This window comes from Heptranchias perlo, chromosome 16 (assembly GCF_035084215.1).
Source record: "Heptranchias perlo isolate sHepPer1 chromosome 16, sHepPer1.hap1, whole genome shotgun sequence".
Classification (NCBI taxonomy): domain Eukaryota; kingdom Metazoa; phylum Chordata; class Chondrichthyes; order Hexanchiformes; family Hexanchidae; genus Heptranchias; species Heptranchias perlo.
This window is the reverse complement of record NC_090340.1, coordinates 49,404,225-49,423,489: the sequence shown is the minus strand read 5'-3', so window position 1 is coordinate 49,423,489 and position 19,265 is coordinate 49,404,225. Positions and strand designations below refer to the sequence as shown.

At 41.6% G+C, this 19,265-nt stretch overlaps 1 protein-coding gene across 1 annotated transcript in view; it reads left to right on the top strand.

Moving 5' to 3' along the window:
• Positions 1-19,265, top strand: part of mphosph6 (M-phase phosphoprotein 6) — a 46,614-nt gene that overhangs the window by 5,294 nt on the left and 22,055 nt on the right. Inside the window, exon 2 of the mRNA XM_067998099.1 lies at positions 9,066-9,178. Within this exon, the coding sequence (XP_067854200.1) occupies positions 9,066-9,178 (113 nt within the window). The remainder of the gene's footprint in view (positions 1-9,065; positions 9,179-19,265) is intronic.

Here is a 19,265-nt window from a genome sequence, read left to right as displayed (position 1 = left end):
AGATCTCATCCTTGTATTCAAATCCCTCCATGGCCTTGCCCCTCCCTAATCTCGTAACCTCTTCCAGCCCTACTGCCCTCCAAGATCTCTTCACTGCTCTAATTCTGACCTCTTGCGCATCCCCAATTCGCTTCGCTCCACCATTGGCTGTAATGCCTTCAGCTGCCTAGGCCCTAAGCTCTGGAATTCCCTCCCTAAACCTCTCCGCCTTTCTACCTCCCTCTCCTCCTTTAAGACGTTCCTTAAAATCTACCTCTTTGATCAAGCTTTTGGTAACCTGTCCTAATATCTCTATCTGTGGAAAGGGCTTTTAACTAAAAAGTGTGGGGGGTTCAGGTGTGGGGAAATTTAGAAATCTAAAGAGAAAAGTCAAGGCATTAGAGCAGTGTAGCGATTCGGGTAAAGATAAGCAGAGTGTGACAGCAAGGGACAGAGAGTTTAACGATAATAGTGCATCAGCGAAAAAGGTCAATTCAGGGAAAAATGGTAAAAAGTTAAAATTAGAGGCACTTTATCTGAATGCACAAAGCATTTGTAACAAGATAGTCAAATTAATGGCACAAATAGAGATAAATGGGTTTGATCTAATAGCCATTACAGAGGCGTGGTTGCAAGGTGACCAAGGTTGGGAACTAAATATTCCAGGGTGCTTGACGTTTCGAAAAGATAGATAAAATGGAAAAGGAGAGGGTGTAACCCTGTTAATAAGGGATGACATAAGGACAGTAGTGAGGAAGGATCTTGGCTCGGAAGATCCGGAAGTAGAATCAGTATGGGTGGAGATAAGAAATAACAAGTCTATAGACCCCCTAACAGTAGCTAAACTGTTGGACAGAGTATTAATCAAGAAATAATAGGAGCTTGTAACAAAGGTAATGCAATAATCATGGGGGAGCTTTAATCTTCTTCATATAGACTGGACAAATCAAATTGGCAAAAGTAGTTTAGAGGACGACTTCATGGAATGCATTTGGGACAGTTTCCTAGAACAATATGCCATGGAACCAACCAGGGAACAGGCTATTTTAGATCTTGTCTCGTGTAATGAGACATGGTTAATTAGTAATCTCATAGTAGGAGACCCTCTCGGGAAGAGTGATCATAATATGATAGAATTTCACATTGAGTTTGAGAGTGATGTCACCACTGGTTAGTGTTGTCACTTGGCCACAGGATCTCTGGTGATTTGTTAATCCTGCTAAATATGGGATTGGCAATGGGACTTAGTATTCTCACTTGTGAAAAACATCTGATACAGTATTTTAAATGTAAATCTGTCAGAAAATAGTGAACGTGGACAAGAGCTGTGTAAGGAATTTTATATGAGAACATTCTAAGAAAACTACAACTTTCCTATGTATGTGCCCATTGCCCTTGAAGTCATTCATGGTTGTATAATTGAAGTGGAAAGACTAAAGATGGTACACCTATGTTGTGAGTTTCATTGTGGCAATGTATTCCAGTCCTGATTCTATTAGTAGGCCATCATTTCCTTGTGCATTGAGGTGTAAAATATGCATTTGAACCTATCTCTTCCATTCACATTGATCTCCTTAACCTGAAAACCATCTTGTTTGTGGCACTGGTCTCACAAGGAGGATGTAGATGTGTATTTGGATTTTCAGAAGGCATTCGATAAGGTGCCACGTAAAAAGTTGTTACGCAAGATAAGTGCTCCTGGGATTGGGGGTGACGCATTAACATGGATAGAGGATTGGTAAGCAGACAGAAAACAGAGAGTAGGGATAAACTGGTCATTTTGAGATTGGCAGGCAGTACCTAGTGGGGTGCCACAAGGATCAGTGCTTGGGCCTCAGCTATTTATCTATATTACGACTTGGATGAAGGGACTGAGTGTTGTGTATCCAGGTTTGCTGATGATACTAAGCTAAGTGGGAAAGTAAGTTGTGAGGAGGACACAAAGGGCTTGATTTTCGCGTCGGGTTTCCTGCGGGTTTCCAGCGGGGGGGCCCCGAAAATCCCGATATCCGGTCACGTGACCGGATCGCACCGAAATCCCGGCCACTTCCGGGTACCGCGCTGACATGCGGGGCTGCGCGCACAAGCCCCGCTGGTGGGAATCCCGCAGGCAATTAAAGCCAGCGGGGTTCCACTTGAGTGTACTTACCTTGCTTGTTGAGGTCAGTTAATGAGCTGAAGCAGCTGTCAAAAGAGGAAGTGTGGGATTTTAGGTTCAAGGCAGTGAGTTTCACACACTGGGGGAAACAGTCTCTCTCCAACCAGGGGTGTTGCAGCCAGCAGCCTGTGGCAGGTGCCAAGGTGCACTCCACGGGGGAGAGCCCTCACCCACGCAGGAGGCCACCGCGTCACATAGGGCAACCCCTGCCCTCCACCACCCCCCGCCAAGCCAGAGGTCAGACCGACACGAAACCGCAGCCCCAGTCCGAGGAACCACCCACCTACCCTGCACAACCCCTCAGACCAACACCTGCCAGTTGGGTGGTGCGTGGACCCCCTCGGAGGACGAACAGCATGACCAGCCCCAGCAGCCTCGCAGTCCACGCCGTCCGCCGCAGAGACGTGGAGCCCCCCAACACGGTGTTGTTGCACGCCCACCTGCACAGCAGGAGGGGGGCTACCGCAGGGAGAGACGCATCGCAGAGAGCACTACCCTCGCCACAGGGTCCACAGACCGAGGCGCAGCTCCCTGGACCTCTCCAAGCAGCAGTGCACAGGGAGGCGCAGATTCGCTCGACATGTAGTCGTGGAGATCTGCACGCTCTTTCATGCCGAGCTGCTCCTGGCTGGCCCCAGCACCAACTGCTTACCTGTCGCTGTCAAAGTCACCACTGCCCTCCACAACTTCTCCGCATCCTTCCAGGGTGCAGCCGGCTACACCGCCGATGTCTCTCAGTCGTCTGCGCGGAAGAGCCCTGCAAATACACCTGCACCTACTCTGCAGTAACACGATGGGTGGCATCAGTGGTGGGTTCTCATAGTGATACCCAGGAGCGGGCATTATTGGACACGACGGACAGGATTCGCGGAGACATGGCAGTGGTGGTGTCAATATAATGTGTGCTGTTTGTTGCTCTGAAATTCAATATAGGTAACACCCAGGACAAACCGTCAGACACCCTTGTGCACCCCCTTCATGCTCACGACACGTTTGCCTTACGCTGCCTACTGCACATATGTGATGCATGCCCTGTGGCTGCAGCACAGGTGATGGCAGGTTGAGTGAGGCTGGCCGTGAGGGAGATGCACGAGAGGGTGAGTATGGGATGGAGCAAAGAGATTGTATGAGGATTGGGTTGCGTGTTAGTGGCAGGATGAGTACTGGCGAGGTGAGTAGGTGGAGGTAAGATGAGGATGGGGTTTGAGTGGGTATGAAGGGTGATGTGACAGAGTAGTGTTGGCAGTGCCGAAGGAGATGTGGGGTGGGGGCAGTGTTGTGGCAGACGGAGTGTAGGGGAAAGACTTCGTGTTCTCACTGTGGCTGACCTACTGCGGTCATTGCAGCGCCTCCTGCACTGTATGCAGGTGGGCGATATGTTGGTGGCGCAGGTGACCCCCTCTGCCACCTCGAGCCAGGCCTTCTTGGTGGCAGAGGCAGGCCGCTTCCTCCCGCCCGCCGGGGGGAAGATCTGTGTCCTCCCCCTCCTCCTCACCCCATCTGATGATACCTGGGGTGAGGCATCATTAAACTGGGAGCAGCCTTCCCCCTGGGCTGCTCCATGCTGTAATTTGTTCCATTGGTTGCAACATCTGTCAGTGGAGGACTGCTCCTTTAAATAGAGCGCCTCCAGCTGACAGATCGTACTGCGCATGCGCAGCCCGCCCGACGCGCAGACCAGCAGCGTGGACCCCGGAGGAGCAGGTAATTGATTCCTATTAGTGTGTTGCCTGCTACGATCACGCGGGCAACCCACTAATTTCGCCGAGCGTGTTGACCACGCTCCCGGAGGACCACCCGCCGGGAACCCGCAGGCCTGCTAAATTCGAGCCCAAAGAATTTGCAAAGGGATATAGACAGGTTGATTGATTAGGGAAAAAGGTGGCAGATGGAGTATAATGTGAGGTTATTCACTTTGGTAGGAAGAATAGCAAAACAGAATATTTTTTAAATGGTGAGAAACTATTAAATGTTGGTGTCCTCGTACAAGAAACACAAAAGGTTAGCATGCAGGCACGGCAAGCAATTAGGAAGGCAAATGGCATGTTGGCCTTTATTGCAAGCGGTTTGGAGTACAAGAGTAAGGAAGTCTTACTACAGCTGTCCAGGGCTTTGGTGAGTCCTCACCTGGAGTACTGGGTACAGTTTTGGTCTCCTTATCTAAGGAAGGATATATTTGCCTTAGAGGTAGTGCAACAAAGGTTCACTATATTGATTCCTGGGATGAGAAGGTTGTCCTATGAGGAGAGATTGAGTGGAATGGGTCTATGCTCTCTGGAGTTTAGAAGAATGAGAGGCGATCTCATTGAAACATATAAGATTCTGAGAGGGCTTGACAAGGTAGAGGCTGAGAGGCTGTTTCTCCTGGCTGGAGAGTCCAGAACTAGAGGGCGTAGTCGCAGGATAGGGGGTCGGCCATTTAAGACTAAGATGAGGAGGCATTTCTTCACTCAGAGGGTTGTGAATCTTTGAAATTCTCTACCCCAGAGGGCTATGGACACTGAGTCGTTGAGTATATTCAAGGCTGAGATAGATAGATTTTTGGACTCTAGGGGAATCAAGGGATATGGGGATCGTGCAGGAAAGAGGAGTTGAGGTTGAAGATCAGCCATGATCTGATTGAATGTGGAAGCAGGCTTGAGGGGCCATATGGCCTACTCCTGCTCCTAGTTCTTATGATGCTTGAGTTGTATTTCCTGATTATTGACTAACCTGATATGACATGAGGATGAGGCAATTCTCAGAGAAATTATCAGGTGGGGGTAGATGAGACTGCTATTGTCAGACTTCAGTTCTTCCCATTGCAAACTTGAACAGAATGTGCATTCCAGTGTGCCAATACTGTTCGATGGGGTATGGATTGAACTAAAGCTATTGGAAAGGCCTCATAGTTCTGTGTGGTCTGGTATTAAGTCTGAGAAAACTTGTCACAGAGCCTTTGGTAGAATACTGCACAAGCATTTCTACTAATTGTTCATTTCTCTGTCGCAAGTTATAGTGAAAAGAGGTTATCAGTGTCCCCTATTGGAATGATAAAAACAACAAATCTAGGTGACTTCATTACATAGGGGAAAACTTTAATTCTATGGTCATATCTTTCTAGGTTGAAAGAGGTGAACAGGGAGACATGAGAGCACAGGAAGTGAAAGGGACTTGTATGGCTTACCAATATTATGTGGATTCTAGCTTAGTGAGGACTGTGTGTATATTTGAACAAAGGAAGGACTTAACCTACAAAGCAGTCACTATGCTTCAAAAAAGACAATTCATTGTGTGAAGCACTTTTGAGATGTTTGAGACAATATGGCAAATATATCTGTTCCAAGTTTGTGGCCTTTCTTTAAAAAAACAATTAAGTTTTAAGTTGAGAAATCCTGGGATCTAAACTTAGCTACAGTTTTTAAAAAGTACTAAATGTGAGGCCTGTGTCATCAGAAGTGCAGTTAATGATACCCCAGACCATCCATGATGTGGCGATGCCGGTGATGGACTGGGGGGGACAAATGTACGGAGTTGTACAACGCCAGGTTATAGTCCAACAGCTTTATTTGAAATCACAAGCTTTCGGAGCTTTGCTCCTTCGTCAGGTGTGTGAAGGGTTCCATAAAGGCACCGCATATATAGTCAGACTATATATGCGGTGCCTTTATGGAACCCTTCACACACCTGACGAAGGAGCAAAGCTCCAAAAGCTTGTGATTTCAAATAAAGCTGTTGGACTATAACCTGGTGTTGTATGACTCCGTACATCAGACCATCCAGCCTGAGGAAGCCACACAATTGAAATTGGGATGATTAAAAAAGGGACTGCATCGATTACTTTATTGGCACAGTAACTGCATCAAGCAGCAAAAAAAGGCACGATGCTATTGTTTTAGAAACAAAAACATAAAATGCTGGAAACTCACAACAGGTCAGTCAGCATCTGTGGACAAAACCGACAAGTTATTGTTTTAAGCATATGAGCCTTTATCAGAACACTGATTTTGTTTCAGATTTCCAGCATTTGTAGTTTTCTTTGCTCTTTATTTTGTTTTGAATTTCATTTGGATGAAGCAGAACCAGTCTTCTACATGGATATCCTAAAGCATGGAGGTTTTTTTTTGAAGCTTTTGATTTGTGAAGTTTTTCATATTCTTAGCAACAGGCTGTGAATTATTTTGTAATTAAAAGGATCATACATTGGGGAAAAATCACTGTTGATCAGCTTTGAAAACCAGCAAAACTGCACGTTGAAATCATTCAGAGGAAAATTGTGTTGCAAGCTTGTTTTTCTATAATATTTGAGATGGTGATACTGTGAACAGTGAATTGCCTGATCCATATTGCAAGACTGAGGTTTTGCAGTCGTTTTAATGTTGAACAACCCCTTTCTGGAATAGCTTACTAAAATGAAAGTGTACTCTATCAGAATGCACAGGCACTGAATTCTATGAAATGACAAATTTGCTATCTTATCTACAACTGACCTAAGATACTTGTTCTATATGTCACTCCCGGATCATTCAAATCGGTAAAAGTCCAATTGATGTTTGATCATTTCAAGCAATGCATTGATTCATTGTAGACTGCTAACCAAGCTAAATCTCTGAAAAGTGGCACTGGACTAATACATTTTACATGCACGCTAGAATGCTCAGTAATTGTTTTGTATTAAAGTTTATGTCCTAAACGTATGAGGCATTTTCAAAGCTAACATTGCTTGGCAGAAATTGTAGAGCCATCAGCATTTCAACACATTTGTATCATCAGCCCTTGGAATGCATCAGAAAGCCACACCATTTATCAAAAACTAAGATGCGTGCTACTATAGCTGGGGCATGTTTTATTTTTGCCATAGTAGATTTTAAGGAATCAGAGGATATATCTAGAATTTTTACAGGATATAGCTACTTAATACTTTGACATTGATAATGTCAATTATTTTTATAATTGCATGTCTGTAACCTTTAGCTACACTTTTTATCTCTGCATTTTAGCTGGATATTTTTCCTTTCCAAGTACTGTACCCATGAATATATTCCTCTGTTCACTATCACTTAACCTGGCTATACCACAGCCAAATGTACACATGCAGAAGGTTACCTGCAAAAGCCCAATTACTCAAGCACACCCAGTGTTAAAGTCTCTTACTGACATAGAATCTGCCACTTTCAGTAGTGCTGTCCTATTAACTATAAGGACAGTAGATGTGGTCTGTATCTTGCAGATAAAAGTGTCACTGCATCACTCAGGTTCTGTAATCTTCCTTACTTATGGTGCATAAGTCAGTTTCTGCACTTCTTCTCTAATCTCAGTGGGTTGGGTTGTTCAAATAGTGATTTTTAAAATTTTGGTTGATATCTTTTTTCAGTGTTCAGTAATTTAGGAGAAGAAATTGCAAGCTATGCACTTTTGAAGCATTATTTACTGTAAATTTTCAAATTAACCTGCAGACACAGAAAAAAATGAATAACAGTTGAGGGACTCCAAACAAACGTAGCCTGGAAAAACGATTATTTTTTTAAAAATCTATATTCATAAAGTGGTTAAGGTGGTGTGCAAAGAGTTTGACCCCAGTATTTTATTTGACCTGCTGTACACACAACAACAGATTTAGAGCTACTGATCTGTGAAAGTCACCTAAATTCTGACATTTATTTTTCACAGATGATTGCAAATCTCTAAGGAAAAAAAACAGATTCCCACATGGTTGTCAGATTCTTAACTAGGTTAAAACATAAATGCGGTTCACAATAGGCAAAGCAATGTTATTATGTATTTTTTTCTTATTCTGTGCCTGGTCATCCATTATAATAGTGTATACTCTGTGTCCAGAAAGTTGTGGGAAATTTAACTTGATTCTACCTGCCCCACCCCAAAAAAATCCGCTACCTTCTTATAGGGATGGTATCTGAGCAATACTTGATTACCTTATTGTGGTGTAAATGCGCTGTGATTTGTATTATGTTGTTGGACTTTCTCGTTTAAGTTCACTGTGAAAACTACACGTAGTGAACACAAATTTACTTGACCATCACATTCCACATAGTAGACACAAGATAATTTCAATTTTCCCTTAATTGCTGGTATAAAGTGTATTTAATATAGGAAATCAAGAACACTGGTTTAATCAATGAAAAATCAACTGACAGTTTTCTTTTACAATCAGTATTGCAGCATTATGAATTAGGAGCATGAAGAAAGAAAGGAAGAATTTGCTTTTAAGTAGCAGCTTTCGTGTCCTCGGGACTTCCAAAACACTTGACAGCCAATTAATTATTTTTGAAGCGTGGTCATTGTTGTTTTATAGGCGAAGGTAGCAGCCAGTCTTTGTGCACAGCAAAGTCCCATAAACAGCAGTGAGATGATGACCAGTTAATTTGTTTTTGATGGTGTTGGTTGAAGGATAAATGTTGGTCAGGACCCCGGAGAACTTGCCTGCTCTTCCTTGAATCATGCCATGAAGTCTTTTACATCCACTGTTACAGCTGTAATTCTATTTTGTTTTCTATATTTGCCGTGGTGTTACTGCAGCTTGTATTACTTGGATTTGTTTTCTGTGATTATTGTTCAAAAGTGATCTTGTTCTATCCCACTCATACCACCCACTGATTTTAATTCAGGTACTAAGGAAAAGAGATAAAGTTTGAAATAATTCATTTTGACAGCACTTTGCTTTTACCATAGATCACAATGTAGCTGCAATATGTGTTTTAAGTCCCCAGTAAGGACTATATAACCTCAAAATAACTTAATAATGATACTGACTGTCTGAAACAAGATTGCTTAGAATACAACATGAATCATTGTGGCATCATTCTTAACTAGGATATGTTTGGCTTTGTGGTACTCTTAACAAATCAAAACTTTTATTTCAATTCAGCATTTTTGTTTTTATTTTTTAATTTCTTAGAAGAATTTATGTTAATTTTTGATTTGCTTTTAGTTCATGCAGAGGAGTTTGGATACAGAGACCAAGAAGCAGTTGGAAGAAGAAGAAAAGAAGATAATTAGTGATGAACACTGGTATCTGGACTTACCAGAATTGAAAGAAAAAGAGTAAGTGAACAATTCTTTATGAAGATTCATTAATGACTCTACTTGGGTAAAGTTGCATCGTCCCTTCCCAAGTAATTTCAGGTTAGTCTTTGAAATTCAAAAATAATTGTGTGCTCAACTTAGAAGTAAGACTAACAATGCTTACTGAGTTAGATTTGATTTAGAAGACAAAATAAATATTTTTTAAAAATGTATACAGCAATAGTTTATGTTAAATCACCATTTTATCTCTATACCATTGAATGTTCATTGTTTCATTCTGTACTCTCTTGCACGTGTTCCTTTCTAGACCCTTGCAGCTTTTCTCTGTGCCAGTGTACAGCTTTACCAAATGACCATGTATTATTTTTCGAGGTTAATTATAACCATGTTTGGCAAGTGAAAAGTTAATTGAAGCAAGTTCAAGTTGTATGTTTTTGATGAGTGCTAAGGAACATTAAAAAAATTATTTTAGTATTAATTTGCATTAGTGATGAATATTTTGTGTATTAAATAATCGACTTAATAAATTGCCTCAGTGTAAAATAGTAAACACAAAAGAAATTATTTTAACATGTTCTCTACAATGTGCTATCAAATGTAATTTTGTTAGGATCAACATGAAAGTAATACTGTGTTTTGGATTAGTGGCTAAAACACATGCTTTACGTTTGTAGATTCTAAAACCTATTCGCTCTAGACTATACACAGAAATCCATTCAGCATTCTGCTTATAAATGTACATTGCTGCTTGCTGAAGTCTGCACAATCCTATACATTATGCCTTAGTATAATGGCATTATACTAAGTTTTACTTAGTATGCAGTTTGTGTGTGGCTTCAAACTAAAATGCTGTATAATAGTCCTGTCTCATTAGGGTTGCCTTCATAAAACCTTTGCAGCAATACTGAAGATGATGTGTAAATGGGTTTGATGGCAGATAGCCTCTACTGTCTAACTCAAGCACCTGGTGGTTTCAGACAAGACCTGCAGATCCTAGGTAGTAGTGTAAACACGGTCTTCTGCAGTTTGGATCCCAAAGAGCAATGTTTAGGGCTAAGGAAAAGACATTTTAATAATCGCTGAAATGATTTCTCCATTGGTTGTTCCTCCTAGGTTAAAGTTAAGAATCATTTTAATGCCTCCAGAATTTACAAATTTTGCACAGGTATTGTGATGTCATGACATCACTACCAAAAAAATCCCCACAAGCTGAAGTTGGGTTTTAGTTGTGCTAGTGTAAATGGGACCTCTAAAACCAAAGTGAGCTTGGAAGTGTATGCACTATAAGATAAATAGTCCAGCACGAGATCTAAAACCACTTGTAAAGTACAGTTGTGTTTCAGATATCAGGAGACCGTCATCCGTAATCCAGCTGTTGGCATTTACATTGATAAATCTGACTCCATTATCCTGGTGGCAGATTTATAGACGCTGGTTTTTGTGATCCAGGAGATGACTGGATCACTGGAATTCAACTGTAGCAGTATAGAATCAGTTTTAGAGTACTGTAGTAGTAGAAGTACTAACAGCAATTTAGTTCATCTGTTTTGGTGATCTAATTGTTTACAAAATAAGTGACTTTTTTAAGCATGCAAATGAAAATGATATTAAGGAACTGCAGTCATTTAGGATTACAGAGAGAGGTGTAGTGTAAATGGGCCAGTTAGGAGTCTTCTATTTTTTTTCCCCAATGTATTTTCAGTTAGGGAGGGACAGACAAGGAATTATGTGAATGTTTTACAGTACAAGTAAGAAATGTGTTTTCTTACCGGGTTCTTTCTCTAGTTTCTCTTGTATCTCCCCTCATTCTCTTTCCAAGCTCAACTTGTCCACGGGGCCCACCTGCTGCTCTCTCGACCCTATTCTCACTAAACTGCTGACCACGCAACTTCCCCTCCTGGTCCCCATATTAGCTGACATTGTAAATGGCTTCCTCTCCTCGGGCATTGTCTCCATCCTTTTCAAATCTATCAGCATCATCCCTTCCTCAAAACACCCACCCCATCTCCAACTTCTCTATCCTTTCCAAAGTCTTTAGAACATGTTGTAGCCTTCCAAATCCATGCCCATCTTTCCCGCAACTCCATGTTTGAACCTCTCCAATCAGGTTTCTGCTCTTACCACAGCACTGAAACCGCCCTAATCAAAGTGAGAAATTATATTCTCTGACTGAATTCCCCAACCCTCCTCATCTTTCTCGACCTCTCTGCAGTCTGCGACATGGTCGACCACACCATCCTCCTCCAATGCCTCTCCTCCGTTGTCTAACTGACTGGGACTGCCCTCGCCTGGTTCCACTCTTGCCTATTCAGTCGTAGCCAGAGAATCTCCTGTAATGGCTTCTCTTCCTGCCCTCGCACCTTTACCTCTGGAGTCTCCCAAGGGTCTATCCTTGGCCCCTCGGCGACATCATCCAAAGCCATGACGTCAGGACCTACATGTATGTTGATGACACCCATCTCTATCTCGCCGCCACCTTTCTTTATCCGTCCACTGCCTCTGCATTGTCAGCCTGCTTATCCTATATCCAGTCCTCAATAAGACACAATTTCCTCCAATTAAATACTGAGAAGACCGAAGCCATTGTCTTTGGCAACCTTAAAAACTCTGTTTCCTCCCCACCAATTCCATCCCCCTCCCAGCCAGTGTCTCAGGCTGAACCAGACTATTCGCAATCTCTGAATCCTTGTCGACCCTGAGCTGAGCTTCTGATCCCATATCCTCTCCATCACAAGGACCGCCTACTTCCATCTCTGTAGCATCGCCTGTTTCTGGCCTTGCTGTTGCCCATTTCCTGCTGAAACCTTCATCAATGCTTTTCTTGCCTCCAGACCCGACTATTCCAATGCTTTCCTGGCTGGCCTCCCATCCTTTACCCTCCATAAACTTGAGCTCATCTGCTCTGCTGCCCGTATCCTAACCTGCACCAAGTCCTGCTCACCCATCACCCCTGTACTCACTTTCCTACATTGGCTCCCGGTCCGGCAACGCCTCGTTTTTTAAAATTCTCATCCTTATGTTCAAATCGCTCCGTGGCCTTGCCCCTCGCTATCTCAGTAACCTCTTCCAACTCTACAACCCACCAAGAACTCTGCATTCCTTCAACTCTACTCTCTTACACTCCCTTTGCTCCAGCATTAGCAGCCATGCCTTAAGCCGTCTAGGCCGTAACATTTGGAATTCCCTCCCTTAACCCCTCTTTCCTCATTTAAGACCCTCCTTAAAACATACCTCTTTGACCAAGCTTTTTAATCACCCCTCCTAATATCTCCTTCTTTGGCTCGGGACAGTTTTTGTCCAGTTATGTTCCTGTGAAGTGCCTTGGGACCTTTCATTACGTTAAAGGTGCTCTGTAAATCAAGTCGTTATTTAAAAGCTACTAAATAAATCCAGTGCTCAACTAGTTAAAATATAATTAGTAAAAATATCACAGCAGACGGAAGAAGTTTGCCTTATGATTTGTGACAGGTATGAATAGCTTGTGTTATGTGGAATTCTTAATTTGGAATATATCTGCATTTCCCAAACAAGGCACATGTCCAAGATCCATTACAGTACAGACAACAGTTACCTTGTTCTTCCACATTTCTGTGGACAATGATGCAAATCCTGCTGATATTGATAAAAAGAGTATCAAAAACATACTTGTCACCTTGGTGGATGGTTCCAATTTGGAACCTTAATCTGATGGAACAGAAATTAATGTATCCACCTTTGTAGGTAGGGATGTGGATGTTGTTGGCAAAGCTAGCATTTATTGCCTATCCCCAGTTGCCCTGAGAAGGTGGTGGTGGGCCTTCCTGAATCATTGCAGTCCCATAATATTGTTAGTCAAAATGCTGGAACTCCCTACCTATCAACAATCTTCCTATGTGCCAGGTGTTGCTCCAGCCACTAGAGAGTTTTCCCCGATCCCCATTGACTTCAGTTTTACTAGAGTTCTTTGGTGCCACACTTGGTCAAATGCTGCCTTGATGCCAAGGGCATTCATGCTCACCTCACCTCTGGAATTCAGCACTTTTGCCCATGTTTGGACCACGGTTGTAATGCGGTCTGGAGCCAAGTGGTCCTGGCAGAACCTGTCGCTGAGCAGGGCATTAGTGAGTAAGAACTGCTTGATAGAACTCCTCCAATCACTTTGCTGATGATTGGGAGTAGGCTGATAAGGGGGAGGTTGGATTTGTCCTGATTTTTGTGGACAGGACATACCTGGACAATTTTTCACATTGCTGGCAGATGCCAGTGTTGTAGTTTTACTGGAACAGCTTGGGTAGGGGTAGGGGCATGGCTTGTTATGGAACACAGGTCTTCAGCACTACAGATGGGATGTTGTCAGGCCCGTAGCCAATGCACTCAGCCATTACTTGATGTCACATGGAGTGAAGTCAATTGGTTGAAAACTGGCATCTGTGATGGAGGGGACCTTAGGAGGAGGCCGAGAAATTTCCTCAGGCTTATCAAGCTAAGCTATACTCTTCAGGTGTGTGGAGGACACATATTGTTCAAAGAATAGAACCCCCTGCCCCATTAGGTAGGTAATCTCTCATTTCAGATGGAGTGCATTAGAAAGTTTGAAGTAAATTAGGAAAACCAATGTAAATGTATAGATAATAGATTTTTGAATCAGTAAAGCAATTGTCCATCCAGCCTCCTTGTAGATAAGTTAGGAAAGAGAAAGCAAACTGTATACATCAGTGTGTTCGGTGCTTAAAGACAAAATTTCAGCATTATGATAAAAAATCAACAACTGTGAAATCTGCCGTACAGCACGTCGTCTTTTATTATAAATACAAAATTTTTTTTCAATATGTTTAAACTAAAAAAGCTTTACTTCCAATAGCCCAAAGGCATGATTGTAAGTTCACCAGTTGATATTTGCATCTGATGAGATTAGCTGGAGAAAGCTAAATGACTTAAGTTTCTGAAATGTAGCCAGGGCACTGGAACCACTGAACGAGAATGGGAATCGAGGCGGAAGCATTAGAGGGGAGAGGCAGGTTGAAAATTATTAGACAGTAATGACTTAATAATGAGTCGTTTTTTTTTCCCTGTGAACAAAATCTCAAAGTTCAAATGGTATCTCCTGTTACATTTGGGGTATATACTATTGGAGGGGCATAATTGACTTGAAACGCTGGGGAATTAGATCAGGGACAGTGCGCATATACAAATATGTGATCCGTACATGTAAAATAGAATAGAAAAGCAATGCGTAGTTTGAACAAAGCCAAGTCAATTATTCTGTGTCTCTTATTTTTCAATGAGCCCAGCAGATGGTCTAGTTCCCTCACAGTCTGTAAACCTTGCCCAATGCTCCAGCTCCATTTGCACTCATTATTTCTTTTATTCATTTCAGTCTCCGATCTTGATCTCAGCGTTGGTTGTTGGTTATTTTTAGGTAGATTTTGCAAGTGAGATATAAGGCAGACTGATCTGAGGGGGGATTTGTCACCCTCAATCTGTAGTGCTTATTGCTTGTTTCAATTAAATTAAATTAAAGCCAAAAACTATATCACAGTGAACACACTGCACAGAAGGAAACTGGTTAATCCCAGTCTTTCATGGACTGACTGCTGCTGCTCAACGTCCTGAGCTGGCTTTTTCCATTTTATGTCAGAATTTGAATTTTGATGCCAAACACCACTGGTGCCAAGTTTTTTTGGCATAATCGCAATTTCTTTGCCTTTTGGTAATCAGACCTGCTGAGTCTTCAGAAGTGCAGTGAGCACTCAAACTAACAAGAGAAGCCAGACAGCAACAAACCTACCCTAAAACCAAATGACTCAAATGAAGGGAAAAAGGTTTTGTGTTGTATCCCAATATTAAAATTGCTCCTCTGCTTCTGTAAAGTTGACACCAAGACAGGCCGTCACGTCTGAAGCTTGGAATTTAATTATAATGGGCCAGAATGTACTGTAGCCGGCAAATGAACAGTGCCCATCGTTCGTTAGACTTGCCCATGCCCATATTCTTTCCATGAGCTTTTACACAGCAAGTTGCTGTAAGTTAGAGATCCAAACAGCGTGGCGTCCTCTACAGGGCATCTGGGACCTGTGTGAACAAGGCGATCAGATTGAAGCTTTGTTAATGAACAGCGCAGAGTCTGAACCAGGAAGTGTAAATTGGAATAGTGAATTCAATGTCAAATCAGGTGCAGAAAGTGAAATAAAGAGAGGGAAGGAAAGATTGGATTAAGAGAGAGAGAAAAAAGAGACCGAAAGAAAAAGTAAAAAAACTGTTGTTTAAATTATTTTTGAATCTCCAACAATCAAAAACTGAAGGAATGAGATGCCACACTTGTAAAAGTTCATTTTCAGTGCCAGAGAGGTTGTTTGGCAGTATTTAAGACGTATTGCGCCTTTAAAAAGGGTGCTTAGACTGAAAAGGACAAGCCCTAACTTTCTGTGGCGCGTTTAGTTCATATCTACCACGCAAATACAGGAACTTAACGCCATTCAATGCATTTGAATGGGGAGCCAGGCAACGAGATGCCGTTTTCGCGAAGCTGACAGCAGAGCAGAGCAGCGCATCTCGGACAGCAGCTTCCAAATTTCGCATTTAACTGCGCATCTGCTCTCGCCTGAAGTTGATGTCCGATTTGCGCATAAATAATGGTGAGCGCCGTTAGCTTCACTGTTATTTTGAGAGTAAATTATGGCCCATTGAAAAATAGACTCCACTTTTAATTCATCCAAGTAAAATGGACATTCAGACATATACTGAAAATTGTTGCAAAATTTTAAGGTAATCTTGCAGAACTCCCATTGTTGCTTATGATAAGATGGATAATAAATTGTTTCATAATAACAGGCCTATTCCTTTAAGGTCACAAAATGTAATTGCTGTAATAAGAGATTCTGAGGTCAGTTAGAGTTTAATTGATGTTAGTGAGGGAAGTTTGTAGATTGGCAGGTGTTTGTAGATTTCTGGTTCCCGGCTAGAAGAAACCAGCTTTTCTTTATCTATATTTTTATATACTTTTGACACACTGAAGTGCAGTGTCTGAAATCTGATGGAAAGAAAACTGTTATATAAGAACTTAAGAAATAGGAGCAGGAGTAGGCCATACGGCCCCTCGAGCCAGCTCCGCCATTCAACTTCGACCTCACTCCACTTTCTCACCCGGTCCCCATATCCCTTGATTCCCTTGTGCAATATTCACAGTCACTTCAAATTAATCCTACCAGCAACAGACCTGGAACCACCAGAATTTCACCCTAGCTCTAAACATCCTCTCCTGACACAATTTAAACTTAAGCAAAAACTATAAACTAAGTACATTGCTTTATAAAAAAATGGTTCAAATAGACACAACACTAAGACATGACACATCCACTCTAGCAACAATACAAGATCCCTTTGGATGACAAACCCAATTGACCTATAGGCCTAATTGTTCAGGATACCAACCCGATTATCTTCTAGTAAAGGAATTACCCTCATCATATCACAGTTTGTTCGACACAGCACTCCTTCCGTCCTACACTTAGATCATGAGCTCAGGTCCTGGGGTAGGGTTAGAACCCTAGGTAGATATTCAGGGAGTTTAGAAAAACTGGTAGCAAATGATGAATTCCAGATAATAATCATTAGCTATTCTTTCTCCCAGACCATTGTTTCATGCACCACAGTAGTTTTAGGCAAGGAGTTGTTACATTTTACTGATGTGTGACCTTCTATCTTCTAAAAGCTGCCATCAAACTGCCAGCACACCATATTTAAAGATCTCCCAAACTCCTATTGCTCAACTTAAATGAAGGAAGGCAGAAAGGGCACAATGGTACACCCAGTTTTTTCCATATATAAGTGGAAAAAAGTGTAACTCTTGAATGGCCAAATTAAATAAGGATCACACTCATATGGTAATAGGGGCTTAATCTTTGAATATTGTCAAAAACACATTATATAACATGATTTGTCAAAATACCTAGCAGTGATTCCATTATAGTAATATCATCCAGGAATTTGGATTATTTTCTAGACTCGAGAGGAAAGTGCAGACACTTTGTAAGCATTGTCAGCACGCCAAGACTGAATTACTGCCATGTAATCATTCTCTAGTATCTTATCCTTTCAATTATGCATATTTATGTATTGTGTGGAATTTAAGAGTTTTATTTACTTGTTTTGAAAAAATTCTTTGGCTTGCCAATAATATAAGTGTTCCCCATGTAGTTGATGCATTGAAAGATCAACAGTTATGACATAATCATAGCAAGTTTATCAAGTGCTAATCAGTTTATTACTGGGAAATAACATTTTATTATAATGTGATAATCATTGTGGCATAGCACAAATCATTACGGTCTCCTTATCCAGTGTAAAATGTACACTATGCATCATCCAAATAAACTAGAAATGTTTCAGGCTGTTGGCAAATATATCTAGCTATAATAATCACGTTGTAAACATTTCTCTTCATTACCTACTCTATATACATTGTCAGTGTTCTCTGTATACTGTGGAATGCAGTTGTATAATTATTAGTGGCTAAAGTGGGTATTAATCAGGACTTCAGCTAATCCAAGAGTTCAAGACTGAGGTGCTCCATTTTAAAATCTCGACTTGCATTGACATGCATCAAGGGGCTACCCTGTTTAGGATTCACCATGTTACAATCATCTTAGATGGTGGCGCTCACTGCCACTGAGATCCAGGCTCTCGTTGGCTGTGTGGTATAATGATCTATATATTTTTTTAAAGTATGTTAAAATTATGAATTTGGCATTTTTATATTTCTGCAGTGTTTGCTTAAATTCTGCTTTGAGCTAAATGTTGCCACCACCAAAGGTATTCTTTTCAGTTCCTATCAACATCTACATGCCTTTGGCTTCAGTTCCACCAACTACTCTGGATCTTAATTCAGGCTGAACTAGTGGCTTGCAATTTCAGCATGCTGCTTGTCTCTTAGACTGGAGGTGGGTAAAAAGACCAGCTATCACCAAGACTGTATATTTCCACCTCTTGAACGTTGCTATTTGCACTTTTACCTCTCTCCCTCTGCTCTTAATCCTGACCCATGCTTCAGGATTGGTTTCCCTGATACTGTCCTTGCCAATATCTCTTCCACCACCCTACACAAACTTCAGTTAGTACAGAACTCTACATCCTGAGTCCTCTCATACAGAATATCCCACACATCCAATTCCCATCCATTGTCGCCAAGTTCCGTTGGCTCTCTTCCTCATCAAGATCCTCGTCTTTCATATCTTTCCACAGTTTTGTATCATGTTAACTGAACAATCTTTTCCAGTTGTACGTCCCAGTCTACACACTCCAGCTCTAGAACCAAAGAAGTTTAAGCACAGAAGGAGGCCATTTGGCCCATTAGTGTCTATGCAGGATCTTTGCTAGAGCAATCCAAAAAGTAATCCCACTGTTCTGGTTTCTCTCCATAGCTTTGTATCATCCTCTGCTTCAGATATTTATCCAATTTTCCTTTAAAACATGCTGTGCGTTCTGTCTTTGGCAAATATTCCATGCTTGAATAACTGTGTAAATAAAATATCTCTAATCTTTTCACTTCACTTTCTTCATGATAAATCAATGACCCTATGTCATTGTTTCCCGAATGAGAGGAAAGTCTTTCCCTCTTCACTCTATCAAAACTTCATCATTTTCATTTCTATTATATCTCCTCTTGACCTTCTCTGCTCCAATGGAAATAGTCTTACCATTTCAAGTCTCTCATAACTATGGTTTCCCATCCCTGCCATCATCCTGGTAAATTTATGCTGTATGGACTCTGTGCGTTTATGCCCTTTCTATAATAGGGCACCCAAAACTACATACCATACTTTAACTGTTGCCTAACCAATGTTTTTTATAAATTCATCAGTACTTCTTTGCACTTGTACTGCATGCTCCTATTTATAAAATCCAATTTTCTGGTGACCTTTTTTTATGACTTTATCTATCTGCACTGGCACTTTCAGGGAATTAAAATATATAAATGAAAATGTCAACACTGATGTCCCAATCACTCCTGCTGAAGCTAAACTTCACCATCTTCTGGCCTCTCGCAGCTCAAGGGCGACATGGACATGTTGGGCCGAAGGGCCTGTTTCCATGTTGTAACTTCTATGATTACTAGTTGCACTCCCCA